Consider the following 21,876-nt stretch of genomic DNA (forward strand, 5'->3'; position numbering starts at 1 on the left):
GTATAGTTTTCCTCAGCCCTTAGCAACAAACCCAGCAAATTCCTTAATTGTTTTGCCATGATAAAAGGTTTATTAGTTTCAGAACACTTAATTTTCTGTGCCTGTACACGGAATGCCTGTAGAGAAATACCCATTTGTGGATTGGTGTGTGCACAAATATATACCCACAAGTATATGCCCGCGCACGAGTATTTCTTAGGGACAGTTCGTGCAAAGGGAGAGAAAGAGGAGGCTGTGAATTGCTCTGAAGCAACGGCAGCTTCTCTATTTGCCACCCATTTCGGAGCGGTGTGTTTGCTCTCTCGATGCAAATGTTCCAAAGTCCTTAATCACTTCCTGATGGACCACATTGCTACTTGGATTTTCAAGCCTGAAACTAATTGCAGTTCGGAGTGGGGGGAGTCGCCCTGGAAACTTTCCAGCGTTGCGAGGCGAAGCAGAAGGAAAAACACACCCCGGTGGCTTAAAATAGAGCGCGCGCGCCCGGGCACCTCCCCGCCGCGAGCTGGGGGAAGCGACGCGCAGGGAGATGCGAGCCAGAGGCTGCCCTGATTGACAGGCGCAGTGTCCTAAAAAGGGCTCTCGGAGCTGCTTATCGGGAGGTTTATATAGCACCGCGCGGGCGCACGCTGGAGAGCGCTCGGCCCGGCCAAGCCAGGCGCGCAGGGGGCAAGGCGCAGGGACCACGCCTGGCGCAGGGGGAGCCACCTTTCTGGGACCCTCTCCTGCCCCCCTCCCCGCCCCCTAGAAAGGGAGAGCCCGCTCCTTGGGCGTGCTACAGCCTCCGCCGCTCGCTGGGAAGGGGGCCGAGCCCGGGCCGGCGGCGGCTTCCACCATGCACTGCCCTGGGCTCGCGTCCCCCGGGCAGCTGAAGGCAGCCAGGAGGCGCTACAAGACTTTCATGATCGATGAGATCCTCTCCAAGGAGACCTGCGATTACTTTGAGAAACTTTCCCTTTACTCTGTCTGCCCGTCCCTCATCGTCAGACCCAAACCTCTGCACTCCTGTACGGGTAAGAGCTCGGCTTTTCTCATCCGCTTCACCCCCTTCCCTGGCGCCCCTGGGCGACTGTCTCCCATGGAGGCTGGATTGGGAAGCTCTGCCCTAGCACCGAGCTGCCCCAAAGGAAGGGACTTTTGTCTCTGCAGGGACCCTTGCCCTTAGGTGCGATCGGAACAAGCGAGTGGAGAGCTGCGATAGCGCAGAAAAGATTTGCAACAAACCCCTTTTTGGCCGGTGGCTTTGGGGGCAAGAAAGTAGCGCGAATTCCCAGTGTGGGCTCTGCATGTAGTTATAAGGGAAATGCTCCAAGCCCTTTCCCCTAAACTATCTTCTCTCCGGCCAAAACATTACAAACTCCTCAGCCAGGAGTCACCTTTCCCCTCCTCTCCGTATTTGTCTGTGGTTTGTTAAATATCCAGACACATCTCCATCTGGGACTCTGCCACCCACTTCAGCCCTCTCTGGATCTTCCACAAATAAATGGTTGGGGGGGAAATACAGAACACACATAGTCCCTACTAAATGGATTAAAGCCCTGATTTGGGCGCAGAGAAGTCACTGATAAAGTTGTGATTGTCGTCAATGGGAACAGGAATAAATAATAGAATAATTACTAACTCTAGAAAAGTGATCTACTGTTGTTGAAGAGCATTATTTGGACACCCAAATCTTCAGAATACGGTAGGACGTTCTGAATGGGAAAACATTCTGGTCATTACAAACACAGGGTGAGATCCAACATACAGATTTGTACATTTGTGGAGCCCACTGACTTCAAGTGATGGATGGCTTCAGTGGTTTGAAGTGATTTGCAGAATCAGAGCCATGCATGCTTTTGCAAACCGTTTAGTGTGACACAGTTTGTTAGCCGTGCACCCAAAACAAGTATCACTTTTCTGTTGCACTATGGGCAGAAATGTTTTCTCCTCACTAATAAGAGACTATGAGTTTTGCAGGACCACTAAGCAGTTAGATGGTTCAGCAGACTTTTATTTTCCTTCAAACTCTGTGTCCTCCCCACGCACATTAGTAGAAATATGAGTAACTTTGGAGAATCTAATGATAACATGGATGATTTTGTAAAAAGTGAAATTCCTTAAAAAATTTTTCTAAAGGACCAATTCCTGCTCATGAAGTTTTAGAATCAGCATGGGATGTTATGAATCTGAACATACAAAAGGTTTCTGCTGAAATCAGTAAAAGGTGTAGCCCTCAGATTGACTGGCCTATGTTTTTGGCTCTCAATTTTTCTCCTGCTTACCTGGGAGTAAATGAAGAGGAGCATCACTGATGCTGATGGAGTTACACTGAAATAAAACTTAACTGAAGTGAGATCAGCCACAGATCGATTTTTTTTTTTAAATAGGGACTTATTTAGTTCAAGCAAAGTCTAAAGCTCCCATTGCGTTAGTACCCCAATTTGTAAATATTAGTAATTAAATATCAGGAAAGGTGCTGGAGGCCAATACCATATCAAGCCCCAATTTTACCTGCTTTTGGAGAGATGGTTGTTATAGTGTAATTCTTATTCATAATACATTTTCCTTGGATTGATTCATGCTTGATTTTTTTTTACACCTTTTTGAACCAACCACAGACATATTTCTGGTGGAAGGGATAATTATTAATCAAAATCTCACTGGCAATGGATTTTTTTCTTTTTTGCAGCTAATCCTCTGTTAAACTTTAGCCAGTGAAACTCCTTCCAGAGCAAAAGTGGAATGAAAATCCCCATTGGCTCTAATGCAGAGCACAGTTCAGATGGCAAATCCTTACAGAGGGCCAATCCTGCTCACGTTGGAATCAATGGCAAAAACACCTGTTGATTCCAGTCATGCAGGAACAGGACCAAACACTCCAGTAGAATCTTGCGATCAAAGATTTTTCTCTTCATTTTAGGAAATTCTATTTTACATATAGAGGGGAAGTACTATAATCCCCCAAGACTTTCAGGGGTGCAATACGCCAAACATCCAGTAATTTGGAGGGCTGTAAAAGTAGTCCAGCATTATAAAGCAATACTGAGCTGCTTATCTGGGGTAAGCACTTCCTGACTTTTTTTTTGATAGATGAATAAACTCTCATTAGCTGTTTTATTCTCATCAAGCTCATGGGAAGGCTGGGTGTATTTTTATGGGTGCTTCCATGCCAGGTATGGAAAATGGTGGTTTTGCAAGGCTGAGATAATAAATCATAGCTAAATGAACTGACTCAGCAACTGATCATGGAATGATATTATCATGACACACTTGTTCTAATTATTTAAACTTTATTATTTTCTGTAAATTATTCATTGCATTTCCCTTCGGGATTCTGCTAATAGCCCCAAATCCATGTGGCCTATGTCATGACTGGGTTGAGTGAAGATTTTGGGTTCTATTAGAATATGCTTCATAAAACTGAGAAGTGCTGCAAGAGATTTGCATCAGATTAAAACCATAACAGAAGGGGCTACATTACAATAGTCCACCCTTTCAGATTGTAAGCCACTGATGGATTTATAGCTACAGTTAAAAACTTAGGTCATGTGAATCCTTTTATTATAAGAGTGAGGAAATTCTGTCATTGGCCAAGAAATGGAATTAAATCTATGAATATAAATAAAGATGAAAGAAGAAAAAACCCATGTAGAGCAAATCACTAATAATCACTGATAAAAACTACCTTGTCTTCTGAAAATTGCGGCATTTATCCTACTGTCTGACTGTCTTTTTATATTATGAAAACAAATAGTAGTCCTGTGGCACCTTAGTGCATAACAAATATATATAGTATCATGAGCCCACAGGGATTTTGCTCATGAGACTATATATATTTGTTGTGCACTAAGATGCCACAGGACTACGAATTGTTTTAAAGTTACAAACTAACACGGCCACCCCGCTGAGACTTTTTATATTCTAAAGCATTTACTTACCATGCTGGTGAGACAGCTCTTAATTTAAACCATGTAAATGTTGTCCAGATATTTCATAAAGCCTTGGAAATGCTTGAAATAAAAATAAGTAGTTAATCATTTCATCTAGGTATCTGGCATCAGTATGGAGATTTCTTGTATCTGGATCAAAATTCTGAAAGCAGTACTGTCCAAAGAGTTAACAACTTTTTCATCTGACAGCCAGTGGGGTCATGTAGGCCTTTAAGATTTGTTTGAGGTCCCCTCTTGAGTGGAGTAATATAAAACATATATAAAAGTATAAGCATCACAGGTATCCAATATTGCCCCCTTTTGATAGGAAGCAAGATCTTAGAAACATAGAAAACAAGGCAAAAACATTTTTCTTTTGCCTACAGTCAAAAGTTAATTATTTAACATGTGATGTGGAATCAGCACAGAACAGACTCAATCTGCAGAGTGTGGCAGGAAAGCAGAATGAAAGTTCTGAATCGCGTCAATGTCTCCAAAAGGGGCATACCAGAGTTCTGGCGAGGGGAATGTTCACATCTCTGAACCTCAGCCTTTTGAAGTCAGTGGAAAATGCCTGTTGAGCTTGGATCATGCCCAGAGTGAAATTAGGCTGGGGAGGAGGGAAAAAACTTCACTATCATGATAAACTTATAGGTACTACCGAAGTGTAAATGTCCGACATTTGTTGACCAAAAGCAATAAAAAGGCCCTACATGTATACATTTTGGCATAAAATAATTAGCCAGGTTCAATTATATGTAGTGGTTAAGATCCACCATAATCAGATGCCAGAACTATATATTCCTAATAAAGAGGAACATTTTTTCAGATGGTCATTAAAAGTTCTCTGATACTAGCTTTTTGGATTCTGACATCTCAAACAGTAAGAACTTCCCTGTTCATTCATTTAATAGCCTTTGCATATTATATAGCTGCTAACTAACTAACCTGATCCATTAATTGCAATAGTTCTAATGTTTAAAGTGGGTTTTGTTATTGTGCAATTTGGAGACATGAGAAACTTTATTTCCAGCAGAGTAGGAATCAGTTACCAAAATATCTATCTGCAATTTTGAAAAGCTAAGTAAACCAAAATATGCGTGAATGATCCTCTATTAATTCTACCCTGTTTATTGGCTTTTTTTTTTTTTAAATCTTTAGTTCAGTCATTAAAGTTGACACCTAGTTAGCTGTTGGGGTATGGTTTACTGTAAGTGTTTGGAAATCAATGGTGTATTAGTTTGTAGGGCTAACCTGTAACTGCACCATCTTTACCTGGAATTGGTCCCTTCAAAATAAATTGGATTATTTGGAAAAAATAAGTCAGGGCACCGGATAATTTAAAACAAAATGTTGTTATTCCTCATAGTGGGGTCCCTGATGTTAATAAGTATTAAAATCAAATATTTGCTCTATGCAGCCTATCCTATTTACATTCATTGGGTTTGTGGGATAGAAAAGAATTTGAATTGTCAGAACTCATTTCAGTTCTGCAGAGCTGATATTGCAAGATATTCTGTGTATTCCATCTCCCACAGCACTGAAACTGTTGCTCATCAGAACTTGAGTAAAATTTTCAAAAACGCTCTGGTGACTTAGAAGATTGGTCTACCAGTTTTTGGGGCAGGTTAATCACAAAGTGGGTTTTCCCCCACAAAAGGTTATGTCCAAATAAATCTGTTAAGTCTTTAAAGTGCCACAGGACTCCTCATTGTTTTTGTAGATACAGACTAACACGGTTACCCCTCTGAGGCTATTTCTGTTAGAGGTATGCTTTTATTTTTTAAATTGAAGTAGTTACACTGATATCACTCCAAGCGAAGAGGCAGTTATGCTGATTTAAAGGTGCCTTTTACTAATTCAGTTTATTCACCTTCCCATATGGGAATACTAACACATTTATATCCACATCCACATTGGTGGGAGTTGTGCCATTTTAGCTACAGGTCAAAGCTCTTTAGTTCCGCACTCTCTGGTCTGGCAACACCTGTGGTCCGGCATGGTTTTAGTTAGCTGGATGTCCACTTTTTATGGGTATGGCCAAGTTTCCCACAGTCCTATAAAGTTTGTTTGCAGCCACCAGTAATCCTGGCTCTCGGTGTTTTGTGCTGTTAGTTAGTTCTAATTTACCCCTAAATGTCTCCTAAGATCCCAGTAAGCTTCAGAGGAATAGCTGAGTAGTCTGTAACAGGAAAGACTTAAAAATCAACAAATAGTCTAGTAGCACCGAAAAGACTAAATAGTTACAAGAGGCTAAGAACCATTAGTTTGCACTTGGAAAGGTCATCTTCCTTGTAACAATTTAGTCTTTTAGGTGCTTCTATGCCTCTGAAGCTTATCTACTCACTGTCTCTTTTCTTTTTTTCCTCTCCTCCATTTTTTTCCTTCACCCTGCTCCCTCCTTCCTTTATTTATTCTTGGATCTGGACTTCCAACACTCTGATCATCTGAAGAAGTGGGTTGTGCTCACGAAAGCTCATGATACCATCTGCATGTTTTCTTAGTCTTTAAGGTGCTACTTAAAATTTGTTGTTTTTTAAGGTTTTCCTGTCTAATGTAAGTCTCTGCTGGTGATTTGAATAGTTGTTTGTCATCTTTCCCCAAGCAAGAGAAGGAGAGGCCCATGTGAGAGCTTTTTGGGCCATTGTTTTCTTTTCTCTAAGTGGATTAAACTACAGGGCATCTGTTAATGTGGATCCTATGGGAGGTTTGGGGCTTATGCAGCAAAGTATGAACTCCGATATTCCCAAACTTCTGTCAATCTTGTCAAGTTTTAGGAAAACATGTAGAGAAAGTAGATTTCTTGTATCTTGCAACAGCTCAGATTTTAGATTAGTGATCACAGACCAATATGAAATTCCATGTGGTCTGGGTTGAAAAAGTTTGTCCATTCCTTGGCTATCTCCACTTTGAATTTGATCTGGGACACTACTTGAAATCTGGGTGGATTTTGGGCTAATGTTTAGGCAGATCTTTTCCTTTTAATTGAAGGGATACTGTTACGGAGCTCCTGTGGGAGAACAGGGAACTGTGGGAAAGGGTATAGCCTGTGTATCAAAGTGTGGAGAAAAATGAGATCGCCTTCCACCCAAAGCCTATTATCTGAAACATAACAGCTGTATTAATCCAGTTAAATAAAACAAATGTAAGGTTGTGAGTAATACCTTCTAACAGACTAATTTATACCTGAGTACACCAAAGCTCTTGTCAGTCATGCATCTTCGACTGGGATTGAATTGCCATCACCAAAGTATAGCACAACTCTATCTGTCCAGAACACAGAGTCCAAAATAATCATTCTTGTTAATACAGCCCCAAAACAGTAGCAGGGAAAGACTTCATCAGAATCTATCAATTTCAACACGTACAAAAGATCTGCATATAGGAACTGATACTGCTGTCATGTTCTTAGACATATTTGTACAGTGATCAAATCTCTCTTTCTAAAAACCATTTTATCTATCCATTTCAGTGACAAAGGCAAGTAAAATCCTATTGACTGATGTAAAACAGTAAAGACAAAACTCACGAGAAAACAATAACCCTGGGGAAAAAATACTTGAAAATGATTCATAAGTCTCCAGATCACTATGGATCCTTTATTAAGATATTCTTAAAAAGAGTCCCTAAATATTCTTAATCATAATAAAGTAATTGAAGGAATATTTTACAATGTAGTGTTACTATACAATACATCCATGTTAGTTTGCAGCGAAATACATCAGCATGTCCAGACATTGTACTAAAAACCATTAAGACTAGTCTTTGCCATAAAATTCTCTTCCGAACCATCAGTGCACACATTGTTTTGCCTGTTGTCAAAATCCCAAAAGACAGGGAGAAGTTTGTCCAGCATCAATCAAAACGTGGTAGGAAAAAATCCTGATATCAATATTATACCAAAGAAAGTCCCGATCCTCAGCTGGTATAAATGAGCATAACTCTCCTGATGTCACTGGAGTTGTCAATCCATAAAGACTGAGGATTGGGCCCTAACCATCATTTTAAAGAGGTTGGTGTGCATTAGGATGCCTAGACTTTGTCCTATATGCTCAGTATATTTGTAGCAGGAAAAAAATGTATAAAGCAATAAATGCCAAAATGAAACATGAAAGAAAATGAGTTGGCTAAGGATATAAGTTAATTAAATATTTAGAGAAAGGCCTGTGCCAATATCTTGGATCTGAATCTGCGCTCAGCTTTTGACAGTATCTGAGATTCAGAGCTGGATCAAGGGTCTGAATATTGCAAATGGCTCTTCCCTTTCTACTGAAACCTAACAGAAAATCCCAGATCTGACGGCTCCAAATTTTGGGGTGTCTAAGATTTGACTCCCAGCCTGAATTTTGCAGCTGTAGCCCATTGCTAATAATAATAATGAATCAAATAACTAACAAAAGGCAAAACCACATGGAACAAAACTGCCAAATACACCAGGGAAAAGGAAATAGGGTTACCACATGGGAAGCAATCAAAGTTCACTCTAGTTGTGGTTAAGTATGATTGAGCATTACAAAAGAGCCCTGTACAATATCACTTTTATACCACTGTGTGAAAAATAAGCACAGACAGAAGCATAAGGAAGCCAAGATTCACTAGGACAACACCTTTGCCTGAAAATGTGACCAAATACTGCCCGAGCCCACCCAAAGATATTTTCAGTGTATTATCTTAGGGTGTGTCTAGACTACCTAGTTTTGTCGACAAAACTATACCAGCGTCTACACTACCGCTGAGTTCTGTCGACATAACGTCGACAGAACTCAGCATTTTTGTCGACGCTGGTAAACCTCATTTTATGAGGCATAACACCTTCTGTCGACAGAACTCTGTCGACAGAAGGTGTTATTGCCTGTAACATTGCGTCCAGACTACGGAGTTCTGTCGACAAAGCAGCTTGCTTTGTCGACAGAACTCAATGTGTCTGGACGCTCTTTGTCGACGGAAGTTTTATCGACAGTATCTGTCGACAAAACTTCCGTCGACAAAACGCGGTAGTCTAGACGTACCCTTAGAGTCACGTGCCAGTAGGGTGACCACCCCTCTAAAAAAGTGTCGCAATTTTTCACATTTGCTCTCTGTTCCCTCTATGTGCCAGAGATTTTTAAATAAAACACCCCACTGGAATTGATGAGGCACTCTGTCTGAAAACTGATGCTGTGCAAATAGGAGTCACAAGATGAAATACTAAGTATCTTTTTTTATAAATTATTATTGTTGACAGTGTTTTGTGGGCATCTGTAAAAAGCAGAGGTATAGGGCTGGCCCCACAGAATGAACATCTCAAAAGTTTTGAGTTCAGAAAGAACATGGCCATGGTGGGGGTTAGTTTAGGGAGCTTAGACCATAGAGAAGGGTTCCGGACTGTGGGGTGACTTTCAAATGCCTTTCTGTCTTTTGTCCTTGTTGAAAAACATGTAAGTGAGGTGTGGCTATATGCTATTTCATGCAATATTCAGTAAATATGACATGTGGAATGGGCCTTTAACGATTAGCAGCTGGACACTGAAGAGAGATTGCTAGATGTATTAATGAGTGTATGTCTGGCGGGGGTGGGGGGAGAGGGTTCTGTTCGTGCTTACTACTGTGCTGCCTCTTTGATGTCTATACCTTTGGATACAAGCATGCAGTTCTGCTCACAAGGGTTGCATGGGTGTAAATGACAGCTGGGTCTGGCTCACAGAGACTGATTTCCTTGCACATCTCCAGTTGCTCCCTGATTTCCACGAGAGTCTGGGGTGTGCTGAAGGATGGTCCGTGGTCTTCAGAGTATATAAAAACAACTTTACCAATTAAAGGGAAAACACGAAGAGTCCCTCTGGCTGGGTTGTGGAGGCTAGTAGCATATACAAGTGCAGGGAGCTACTGGTTTCAGTAAAAGCTGTCAATCCCCATCTGTTTTAACCTGAGTTAGCTAGAAAATAGGATGTAGTTCCTGATTCTGCTAACACAATATACAAACAGAAAGCAGGAGTAAGTGCATCTAAATTGATGGAATACACTAGCATACACTTCACTACAGTGGTATAGTGTACTGTAGGAGAAAGCATGGGGCTAGGTCCCATGGAAATGACTTCAGCCAATGTCCACAAATACCATTCAATATTCACACAAATGACTCTCGAGTTTGCTTTGCTTTCCTTTGTGTTTCCAGTCCTGATAGGAATGTTTTTATAGAACTGTGCACTTCTCCAGTGAAGTCAGTGAGCTTACACCAGTGTGGAGTGTAACTTGTAGCGGTAGCGGGGTCAAGCTGTTTATTTTTGAAAAGGTATAGTCACTTCCTTGTGAAGATTCCCCTCTCTCTCCAAATGAGAGGACAATTCAAAATCCTGCTAAGTTATCTACCCCCTATTGTTTTCTTTTAGAACGTAACATTTATTCTATGTGTACCTCTGCATAGCTGACATATTTGTATGGTATATGTATACGTATTGCCATTAGAGAACTTGCTCTCCGAGAAATCCACAACAAGTTTTCTAGGACACTAGGGTTATGTTCATAATTAGCACTGGTTGGGAAACAATTTGTTTTTAATTCTATGGAATGATGTTGATGTCATCTTGAAATGTTATGGGTCAAAAAAATTGCACCCCACAAATTAAAAAAAAGCTGAAACCCCCAAAATTAAGCTTTTTTTAATGACACTTTCTGTTAAACTTTTGTTTGAAAAAGAAACAACTTTTCTATCAAAACTTTTCACAAAAAAAGTCATATTTTTATCTGCAAGGCTTGTTAAACACCCTAATAATAATCTTGTGTGTGTTTGTGTATGGATTCTATTTTGCAGACTCGTACTCATTTAATTAGTTGACTGATTTCAGTTGAACTGCTCACCTAAGAAAAAACTTGAATTATCAGCTTCTACATTTGCTGGGTATTTTATTTAGTATTATTTACTGATTTCTTTCAAAATAAGAGGAAACTTTCAATATAAACCTAGTCCAAGTATTTCACTCACAATGAAGTTTTGGGGGAGAAGCACTGCATTTTAGAGATTCCAAATGTTAATAGACTATTTTAATACAAATATTTTATATACCAGATTACACATGGCAAAAACAATACAGTAGCACAGCCAGATCCTCAACTGATGCCAATCCCTTAATTTTAGTGGATTAGTACAAAAATCCTGATCATCTTGAATCTGCATTATTAAAACAGAAGAGGGAAGAGGATTCTGTTTCTTCAGGCATAAAGAAGCCTATTCCCAGTATACTACATATATATAATAAACCTCTTTTAAATAAATGCAGAAGGATAGATTGCTTAAGAAAGATATTCTGGAAGGCAAAGAATATACATATGTTTGTAGTTGATTAGGAGATTTTTTAAGACTAATTGGGTTGATCCATAGATATATAGGAAAGAGCCTAAAATGTTCTTTCAAAGTTATATTGAAATATATCGGAAGATTGTGTATTGGATTTGCCCTTATTAAGCAACGAAAGATGTGAAAAATCTCATTGAAACCTAGCATAATGAATAACATAGGACATATATGCCTGTTTTATTGCTGAGCGTGTCCATGAATATTTTACAAAAACACCTGCCTTTATCCTTCCGTCTGCTTTCGTTCAAAGTTCCCATTTGATCTCAACACTTGCAATACATTTTATTTTCTGAATGCTGAAGTAGTTGATATTTGAAATGTCCTATAAAGAAGGAGCTTGATAAAAGGGACTATACTGTAATTGAAAACTCAATGATGTCCTTTTTAGTTGCTTTTCACTATTAGATTTGCTTTAGATCACTTGATAATGGTGAAGCTTGCATTATTGGTGTAGCTGTGTTGGTTCAAGGATAAGGTGGCTGAGGAAATACACTTTTTTTGAGCCAACTTTTGTTGGTGAAGTTTTTACAAGTTTTGGAGTTTACACAGATCTGAAGAAGAGCTCGGTGCAAGCTCAAAATCTTGTCTGACTCACCAAAAGCAGTTGTTCCAATAAAGATATTTTCTCACCCACCTCCTCTCTCTAATAGCAAGTTTGACAGTTGCGTAGTAAGGCGCTGTGTTAGAAATTGGAATAGTTGGTTTCGCTTTGTTGCAATAAATTATAGAAGAATAATAAATGATGGAATAGTATTTGGGGATGAGGGAAAGAACAACTGATGGATTGTTTTATTTAGAATGATTTAGAGCTCAGTCCAACTCCCACTGAAGTCAATTACATAGGAGTTGGATCAGTGCCTTAGTGAGTCAATTTGAATCATGCTTTCATTGTAAACACTTAAGTCATGTTATTATAAGGTAGTTTAGCACCTATATTTAAGTCATGTTACAACAGAAGTTTTTATGGAAGCTCAGAATGATAGATTTTTAAAAATTTTAATGAACCCATTTTGTGTTTGGATTTAGACATCTTACAGTGTTTGAAACCCAAATTTTGTAGCACTTGACAGTTGTTGAGCAATGTTATAGCAAGTTCTCATGTGATTTTCAGCTAACTAGAAAATAATTTACAAAAGACCCAACCCCACACACCTACATGCTTGGGACTTTAGTCATGTAAGTCCATTGAGTTAAAGGGACTCCTCAGGTGAGTAAAGTTATGTTTAAGCATTTACAGATAAGGTCCCAGCACGATCATTATATTCTGTTTCCACTGTCTAAGCTGAATGAAGCATGAAGTACAAAAGGTGCACAACATAAATTATAAAAAATGAGGTAACCCTGTAAATTCTTTCAGGTTTGATAATTTAAGTTTAATTCAGGGATGGGGAATCTTTCCTGGGTCGGAGGCCACTGACCCACAGAAAAATCAGTGGGGGCTGCACTAAAGTGAGAAGCAACCCCTCCCCTCCAAACAAAAGCACCTAACTAACATGGCCCCAGACTGAGAAGCAGAAAGACACTCCCCCCATTCCCATCTCACACCAGAGCCTAAAGGGCCCCGGGCTAGTAGATTTTGTGGGCAATGTTATAGGCTCTGGGGTGGGACCAAAATGAGAGACTCAGTGTATGGGAGGGAGCTACCAGGAAGCAGGCTTGCGGTAAGGGGTGTTGGTGGGTCTGGGAGGGAAGTAGGGCGCAGGAGCGGAGTGGGGATGCCTCAGCAGGCATGGGGTGGGGGTGCTGCAGGACTGGAGCACCAGCTCCCCAAAGCTGGGTAGGGGCCTTGAGCCTTGGGGGCCAGAGGCAAGCCGGGGGCTAGATCTGGTCTCTGGGTCATAGGTTCTCCACCCCTGGTTTAATTAGCTCTACCTTGGGAATAGACAAGTACCTTCTAACTCTACATTTCTATGATTCTTGTGAGGAGTTATCAGCAACAGAAGTCAGGGTGTTTGCTTTGTTGCGGGTGATATTTAACCCAGACTTTGTGTCTTCTTCATATTATGTGCCTCTAAGTAGGAGAGAGTCTTCTTTCTTTAATCGAAAATATTGATCCCTCTTATATTCAGTCCATCCCAAATTTTCTACTAATACAATTATATTCTGCAGTGTTCAATGGTATGTCCCCATTTATCTCCCCAAACATCCTTGTTTGAATGCTGGCAGTATAGTGTCTCCTTGCTTGTGTTTGTCTAAAGGACTGACTGTGCTTATGGAGCTGTGGTTCCTCGCGCTGCCTCCATCGATCTGTCAAAAACTTTGGACACTGTGGATCATGACTGTGTATGGGGAATGAGTAGGGCTCATTCCTATCTACCTGTGTGGATTATATTTGTCCCTGTAGATAGGAGGCATTTAACTCTATGCCAGACATTGAAAGGAATTCTGCTGTGTTTGGTGTAAGGGGCCTGTTTTGTTGTTGTGCTTTGTAAACAGCCATGTTAAAGTGAAATATGTGGGGCCTGATTCCCAATTTCACAAAGGTTTCTTTACATTGCTGTGGCTGTGTGAAAAGAAGTCTTAAAGTGGACAGAAATTCCAGAGCAGTGCAAAGTAGCTTTAGTGTAAAACTCAGACTTTGGTGCAGATTGTTTCAAATGTCTGTTTTCGCCTTGTACTATTAGCCCTTAGAATCAGGTGTGAATGTCGAGCAGAAATTTTATTTGCAAACTTTGCCTGATATTCTCCTCTTTCATGAAAAGGAACCATTACGGCTTTATTTTCAGAAATACTGAACCACCCACAACTCCTAGCAAATTTCCTGAGAGCTCAGTCCCTCTGAAGATGCCATTGTGGCTATCACTCATGTTAAAATACAACAAAGAATATGAATGGAAAATACAGAGGAAACAGATTGAAATTCATTTAGGACCATCTCAATTCTTTGATTTTCTTTTAAAATTAGATTTTCCACTGAAATAAATGAGAAGCTGCTTATAAATTGAGAGCATAGCTAGCACAATAGCCTTTAAGTCCTGCAACTTTGGTTAGCCAGCTGAATTGGCTATATACAGTAGTAGGTTTGGCATATTTAATTAGCAAACTGCTTCCTGTGTGTTGTCACATGTCTTTTTCTTTTGCTCTATTAAATAGCTGAGTTGTGATTTCATTTACCCGCATTTTATTTTCAGTGCAAAAGTCTTAGAGGAGTAGCCATGTTAGTCTGTACCTTTAAAAAACCCCATCGTGTAATCCTGTGGCACCTTAAAGACTCACAAAATATACTAACTATACATATATTTTTGTTAGTCTCTAAGATGCCACAGGTCTACTTGTTTTTTAAAAGTTATTTTCAGTTCAGTTCAATAAGGAAAAGCCCTCTTATGTAGTTTCACAAGTATTTTAGAAAATGATCATTGAAAAAAAAATAGGTATGCTTTATCTGTTCTTGCCCTCTCTCAAAACACAGAGTAATAGAACCTTCTTACGGTGAATTCACATACCAAAAAAACCTCCATTGGCGGTGGCAAACAATGAAAGACCGAGAATGTTTCCATGCATTGCAATATACTAATTATAATTTGAATTACACAAAACCTGTGCTTAGGGAGAAGTTGTTCAGTGAAAAAACTGACATTGCTATAAGAGGCTTTACGTGTGTAGCTTTGATAGATAACAAAAGCTGCAGCGAATAGCTTCTCTTGGCACTGATAATTCTGTTTATTTTACTATTTGGTTAAAAACCCAAACCAACAGAAGACGCCTACAGTTAATTTCTGGCTTTGACGTGTAGCACTGTTTAAGGTTGTAATATGTATTTTTCTCAAAAGGTTTGCTGTTCTTCCTCTTCGTGGGACCTCAGATGGGAGAGGCAGGACCAGGAGGATACTCCCCTGCTTCCCTACCCACAGACCCTGATTGGTCTTGGAGTGGGGGAGTGTGCAAAATCTTTGCCCCTGCCCCTCCTAGGTACCTGTGCCCCTGGCAGTGGGGCTGAGGTGCTCCTCCTGCTGTCCCCAGGTCAATCAGGGCCTTGGAGAGGGGGAGCCTGTGAAGTCTCTTGCTCCCTGCCCCGCCTTGAAAGGGAGCACTGGGTTTAGTCAACCACCAGCTGAGCAGCAGCTGGCGGTTGACTTTAAGAGCTGAGCCCCTTGCAGGGCTGGAGGAGACTTGGCTTGTGGGTGGGGAGAGCGTGTAAAGCCTCCTCCCACCCTGCCCGTGTCTTGCAAGGAGCGCGTGGTGCTTAGAAGTGCCACGCCCCTTGCAGGGCGGAAGGAGACCTCATGCGCTTCCCCCCTTCCCCCAGGCCAGTCAGGGCTTGGGAGTAGGGTGAGCACACAAAGTCTCTTCTCGCCCTGCCAGGAGCGCTCAGCACTTCTAAGCGCTGTGCACTCCTTGGAGGGCGGGGGCAGGACAGGAGGAGATTTCGTGCATGCTTCCCCCCCAGGCCCTGATTGGCTTGGGGATGTGGGGAGCGGCACGGCCTCTGTGTTGACCTAGCTGTATCCATATTGGAGGGTGGGTCAGATAGCAACATTGCTTAGGGTGTCCTGAGTGACACATGTAAATATAATTCTGCAGCGTAGACCAGGCCTTAATTTATGTCTCTGGAGAGCTGCTACTCCGGTTAGAGCAGGAGCACTTTGCATTTTGAGACTAGATTAAAAATGCATAATGATTGCAATGATTCCCTATTTGTTTACCAAATCTATTTTTGATCTGCACAGGCATTCTCCATCCAGGCTTCTCCTAACTTACATCAATAAGTCAATAAAAAAAAAAAAAGACATAGCAGAGATGTTTGAAGGGCCAACTTTTTAGATGCTGTGTAGACCAGTGTTTCTTCAACTATGTTCTGCGGAACACTGGTGTTCCGTGAACAACTCGCAGGTGTGCTGCGACCTCTTCTTTGTTTTTGTCTTTTTTTGGTCTGACAACAATTGTTTTTTTGAAGAACATTTTTATAAGTATTCCGCATAAAAAAAATATGATTGTTTGGAGTTCCGTGGTCTCAAAAAGTTTAAGAAACACTGGTGTAGACTATGTGCCCAAATCCTTCTTGACTCAACCCTAATTACTCATTGAAGTCAATGGGAGTTTTAGGTGAGTAAGGAAAGGAGGAATTGTGCCAGGTATATATATAAAGATCCTGCTAAGCTGTCAGTGTGAAAAATGCCTCTCTTGTGAATGAAGGTAAGCAAACTTCACAGATTTTTAAGTATATAAGAGAGACCTGAAGCTCTGAACTTTTTCCTCAGTTCTGCCACTGACTCACTATGTTATCATCAGCAAATTACTTCCCTCACCATGCCTCAGTTTCCTGATCAGTAAAACGAGACCAGCACTTACCCAGTTTTATAAAGTATTTGGAAGTGCTTAGGTAAGCAGTGCTAGAGAAGTGCAGTGTCTTTGACTATTTTCTTCACAAAGGTGATTCAAATAAACTAATTTTATAGCCAGGGAGGTGCCTATGCCATGCAGAAAGGACAGACCAGTGCTCTCCAAAAGTCATGCTGGTACAAGCGAGAGCCCTACATGTATGTAGACCATGTTTAGTCTCATTTCTCTCATCCACTCTTTTTTTTTTTTACTGTTAATCTCTGATTTGCTTTTCACGTTACCCACTCCCTTCTAGATTTTACAAGATGTCTTTTTGCTGCATTCACTCTTTCTGGTCCTTTTTCCCCACAGTCATTTTCCTAAGTGAAATGTTGACCCAATGACATTCAAGTTCAAGTCAAACTTTCAAACCCATTACATCAAGTGCATTTGGAATTAGGCAAAACCAGTTTGCCCACCCCTCATTGTAAAAGAGTTAATCCTCTAAACTATTGACAGAAGGGCAGGGAATTATGAAAGAAGTCCTGGTTTTATGAGCATTTATATTACCAGTGGTTGGATACCAGTAATAAATAGGTTGCTGCTATGATTAATGAATGGTTTTCAATATGCTGACAATGGATTATATGCTTTATTTTTGTAGAAACCATTTAGTCTACAGGCTTCCTACCACACCTATGCAGGAACTTAGATTTTAATATCACAAAGAGTTGTCATGTGTAAATAATTTAATTAAAGATGATCTGCAAAAGAGAACATAACTGATCATGTCCCCTGTTTTCCTTCCTTGCACTGTTTTAAATTCTCAAAGGCCTTTTAATTTAGGGCTTGTTTTTACACTAGACATTCTTTTTTTTGTCCATGCCAGAAATCTATATGGACCACTTGAAAGCAAACTTGAAAGTAGGAATAAGAAATCCTAGACTGGCACTTTTCTCCGGCTTTTCCCCAAGCCGGAAAAAAGCGTCAGCCATGTTAATGCAAATGCCGCGGGGGATATTTAAATCCCCCGCGGATTTGCCTATTCCAACGTGCTACATTAGCATCCCTTTTCCGAAAGGGGTGCCAATGTAGACACAGCCGAATAGCTTATTTCGAAATAGCCATGCAGTGTACATGTACCCTCAGTAATTATAAGGCAAGATTCTTGTTTTGAATTAGGGGTGTTTTTATTTTGATTTTAATTTAAATTGATCTTTAAATTGATCATTTGCTGACTTGAGTTATACTGAAGTAGGATTCTCTTAATATGAAATAAGTGAATCCTATACATAAATTTGCACCAAAACAATTGAAGGTATACATTATAACTGATTTAGTTAGGTCAGTTCAAACTTGTGTGTAGACGTGCTCTGAGAGACCTGGAAGGAAAGGCTGCTTTTTAAGAGCTTTATATCCTCATCTGTTCAGTGAATGGTTGTGAGAGCTCCCAGAAAACGTTTAAATTTTGGGTAAAATCCTGGCCTCATTGCAATCAGTGGCAAACTTCCCAGGATTTCACTCTGTCTATATTTAATGTTGTGCCAATTTAACTAAAGATATATTTTGAAACTGATTTAGATGGACCAATGAAAACCTGCATGTGGGCCCTCTTGAATCAAATGATGCAAAATGCCTTTGGGAATTCTTAAACCAGTTTGAGCCAACAAGACTGCTTGGCACAATTTTAACTAAACTGATTTAAAACTTGTTTTTAGCTAACTTGGTACATCAAACCACTGGCTTCCTAAAGTCCTCTAGGAAAGATATGGCATGAGTAGCCATAACATGGCTGATACTGCTAGAGGGAATGAAATGTAATAGCCGCCAAGTCAATAGCAGCAAATCCACATTTCAGAACAACTTTGTGTTTCACAAAGATCCCATAAAACGGTCACAATTTAGTAGCTCTGTATTTTCTCCATGTGTAAGTTGACTATTAAGGGTTAATTCTTGTTTCATTAATGGAGTTACAATGGCTAAAAACTGGTGTAAATGAAAGAGTAATCAGCTCTTCTATGGGAAGAACCTTCCTCTCAATAGAGCCTGATCTAAAACCCATTGAAGTCAATAGAAATACTCCCATTGACCTCAGAAGGCTTTGGCTTAGGGTGGGAAAGAAACACTTGGTTATCATGCAAAAAGCAAGCCAAGAAAACCTGAAAATTCCACATTGTTTGCTGTCCAACTGAGAGGATGTATCTAGTGCTATTTCACATGGGTGTGTTCTGGGTGGGTACGGTTCCATATTTAGAACTTAGATAATGAAGTGGAGAGCGTGCTTATAAAAGTTGTGACTGACTCTAAGGTGGAAGAGGTTGCAAGTGCTTTAGACCAGTGTTTCCCAATTGGTGCTCCGGAGAACCCTGGGGTTCCGTGAAGCAAAACTAGGGTTTCCGCGAGGAGCCGGCACTCCCCCGCCCCCTCTGAAAGAGAGAGAGCTGTCTGGCCAGCAGAGGCGTAGGCAGCAAGTTGTACGGGCTCGTGGTGCCCATGCTCCACCAATATTTGGAACTGAAGCGGGCCCTGGCCCCCCCACGTGTCCTCCCACCCCAGTCCCAGAGCATCTCTCCCCCAGTCCCATCCCCGTCCCGTACCTGCCGCGCACAACCTTTACTGAACTCCCCCTTGCAGGCTGCTGCTGCCCTGCATGGCGTGCTCAAACCGGTAGGCAGGGAGACGCCTGGGTGTGACGTAACGTCACGGCCCAGGATTTTAAATCTGCTGTGTGCTGCGTTGCGCCGTATGGCTGAGTTGCGGGTTCGGAGTTCAGGGATGGAGCTTAGACTCCAGCCCCACAAAGTGGAAGGCAGAAGGAAGGGGAAGGGCTGGGAGAGGAAGGGGCTTGTGCGGAGGGGGAGGGAAGAGAGGGGAAGGCACCAAAAGGACAGCGTAGAGGAGAGACAAATGCCAGGGGGCCAAGTGCAGACAATGAGGAAAAAGGCAGGAGAGGAGCTGTCAGTGGGAGGGGGACAGGGTGATGCTGGGAGGGGAGAGGGTAAGGGCATTGGGTGCTAGAGGGGGGAGGGGGAGGTGCTGGGAGAAGGCTTGAAAGAAGGGGTGGGCATGAGGAAGGCTGGGATGGAGCAAGTCATTGTGTGGAGGGCACAGGGGCCTGAGCACAGGGGCATGAGGGGAACGGGGGCAGAGGGTGGTGAGGTGGTAGTCATCAGGGAAAAAGAGGGCTAAGGAGGTAGGCGCAGTGAGGGAAGGGGGAGGCAACAGGAGGGTGCAGGAGTAAGAGAAGGTGCAAGTGCCAGGGGATTCTGGTGGTGAAGCAGAAGGGCAGATACCTGCAGGGGAGGGACCAGCACCAGAGGAGAGACGCAGGGCAGGTTTGTAGAGGGAGGTGTTAGAAGAGGGGATGAGGAGGGTAGCTCACATGGGGCTATTGGAGGAGTGGGCACAGGGAGGAGAGAAGGGCTGGTGGACGGGGGCAGGTTGCAGGAGGGCTGAGGGCAGTGAGAAGGGCAGGAGTCAGGACAGCAGAGGAGGGTGAGGAGTTAGGAGGCAGCAGGCACCAGGGGAGCTGATTGGAAAAAGGGGAGGAGACATGGCAGCAGAGAGAAAAGGGAAAGGTTTAAAAATATTTATTAATAACTTGGGTGCCACAGTGGCACATCCAAACAAGCCACATGAACTCAGTACTGGTGCACAACACAAAATTCATTTTGCTCATGCAAGGAAACTTAGGCTATGTCTACACTGGTGGTTTCTTGCGCAAGAGTTCTTGTGCAAGAACACGTCCACACTGCCACGTGCGAACTGTGCTTTTGCACAAGAGCATCTATGGCAGTGTGGACGCTCTCTTGCCCGAGAAAGTGCCGATGGCCATTTTAGCCACAGGGCTTTCTTGCGCAAGAAATTCATGTTGCTTGTCTACACTGGCCTCTTGCGCAAGAACAGTTGCACAAAAGGGCTTATTCATGAGCTGGAGCATCATAGTTCTTGCGCAAGAAGCCCTGATTTCATACATGAGAACATCAGTGTACTTGCGCAAGAACACACGGCCAGTGTAGACAGGAAGCAAGCACCAGTGTAGACACAGCCAAGGGGAGGGAGGGAAGGAGGCGGGGCAGGGAATCAGCTGGCTCAGCATGTCTGCATGGTTTGGGGGAAGGTGCAGGGAAATTGAGCTCAGCTGGGTTGCAGAGTGGGGAGGTCCGGGGAGCTGGGCTGGGCTGGGCTGGGCTGCGGGGGGTGTGTGTGTGGAGCTCAGAGCTCAGTTTGGCTGCAGGAGGAGGGAGGTGCCGGGAACCCGGGCTAGACTCAAGGGGAGGAAGGGACAGGGAATCGGCTCTTGCCTCAGCAGTTTTGTGGAAGGAGGTGCAGGCAAACAGGGCTCAGCTGTGCTGTGGGGGAGGCATGCAGGGAACCAGTGCAGAGCTCAGCTGGCCTGAGGTGGATGGGGGAGGGCATACGGAACAGATGGGCAGCTCAGCTGGACTGTGAGGGGCTGCAGGGAACTGGTGCTGCACTCCCTTGGATTGTGGGGGATGGTTTTGGGGGAGGTGCAGGGAACCAGCAGGGGTGGGCAGCTCAGTTGAGTTGCAGGGGATAGAGGTGCAAAGAAGCCTATTGTGTGTGTGGGGGGGGGGGGGGGGGGGGGAGGGACCAGGAGCCCTGAAATGACCTCCCCTGGTCCAAAAATCCCTCATCTGGGACCAGTCAGGTTCAGAGGGTGCTAGATCAGGGAGGTCCAACTCCTACCCAAGTCCCCTCCTTGCATCCTCTCTCATAGCCAGACACCCTATATCCAGCCTGCTTCTGCACCCTGCCTACCACCCAGACCTTTCCTCCTATCATACACTGGAACCCCCTGTCCTGAGCCTCTTACATCCCCAAACCCTCAGTCTTCTGCCACAACATTCCTGCACCATCCACACATCACAAATCTGTGTCCTGAGCCTGTCATACTCACAACCTTCTTGCCCTGAGTCCCTCACATATCCAGCCCAAACTCCTGCACCCTCACATCCACAAGCCCTTGGCTTGCTCAGCACCCCAACCTTCCTCCTGAGCCCAACACTCCCGAGCCTGGAGCCCCTTCTCCAAGCCAACAGCCCCTTCTCCTGCATCCAAATTCTCTCCCAGAGCTTGTACTTCTCACCTTTTCCCACACCCAAATCCCTCATTCCCACCCCACACCTCCTGTCTCAACCTAGTGAGAGTGAATAAGGGCTGGGGATAGCAAGTGATGGAGAGGAGGGGAACAGAGAGGATGAGGCCTCAAGGAAGGGGGGTAGGAGCGTCTTGGGGAAGGAATGTGATTTTCATGCATTGGTGGGGATTTTCATGAATTACTGGGTACCTCTCCCCCCGCTTTCTTTTTGCTTCACAAACCTAGGGGTTCCTTGAAATTCTGAAAAGCTA

General features: G+C 42.7%; 1 protein-coding gene across 1 annotated transcript in view; it reads left to right on the top strand.

Annotated features, from left to right (window-relative positions):
- The first annotated feature begins 479 nt into the window (after window positions 1–479).
- BARX2 (BARX homeobox 2) overlaps window positions 480–21,876 on the top strand; it is a 50,053-nt gene continuing 28,656 nt past the window's right edge. Inside the window, exon 1 of the mRNA XM_006111169.4 lies at window positions 480–1,013. Within this exon, the coding sequence (XP_006111231.1) occupies window positions 836–1,013 (178 nt within the window). The 5' untranslated portion in view covers window positions 480–835. The remainder of the gene's footprint in view (window positions 1,014–21,876) is intronic.

This window comes from Pelodiscus sinensis, chromosome 26, assembly GCF_049634645.1.
Source record: "Pelodiscus sinensis isolate JC-2024 chromosome 26, ASM4963464v1, whole genome shotgun sequence".
Classification (NCBI taxonomy): domain Eukaryota; kingdom Metazoa; phylum Chordata; order Testudines; family Trionychidae; genus Pelodiscus; species Pelodiscus sinensis.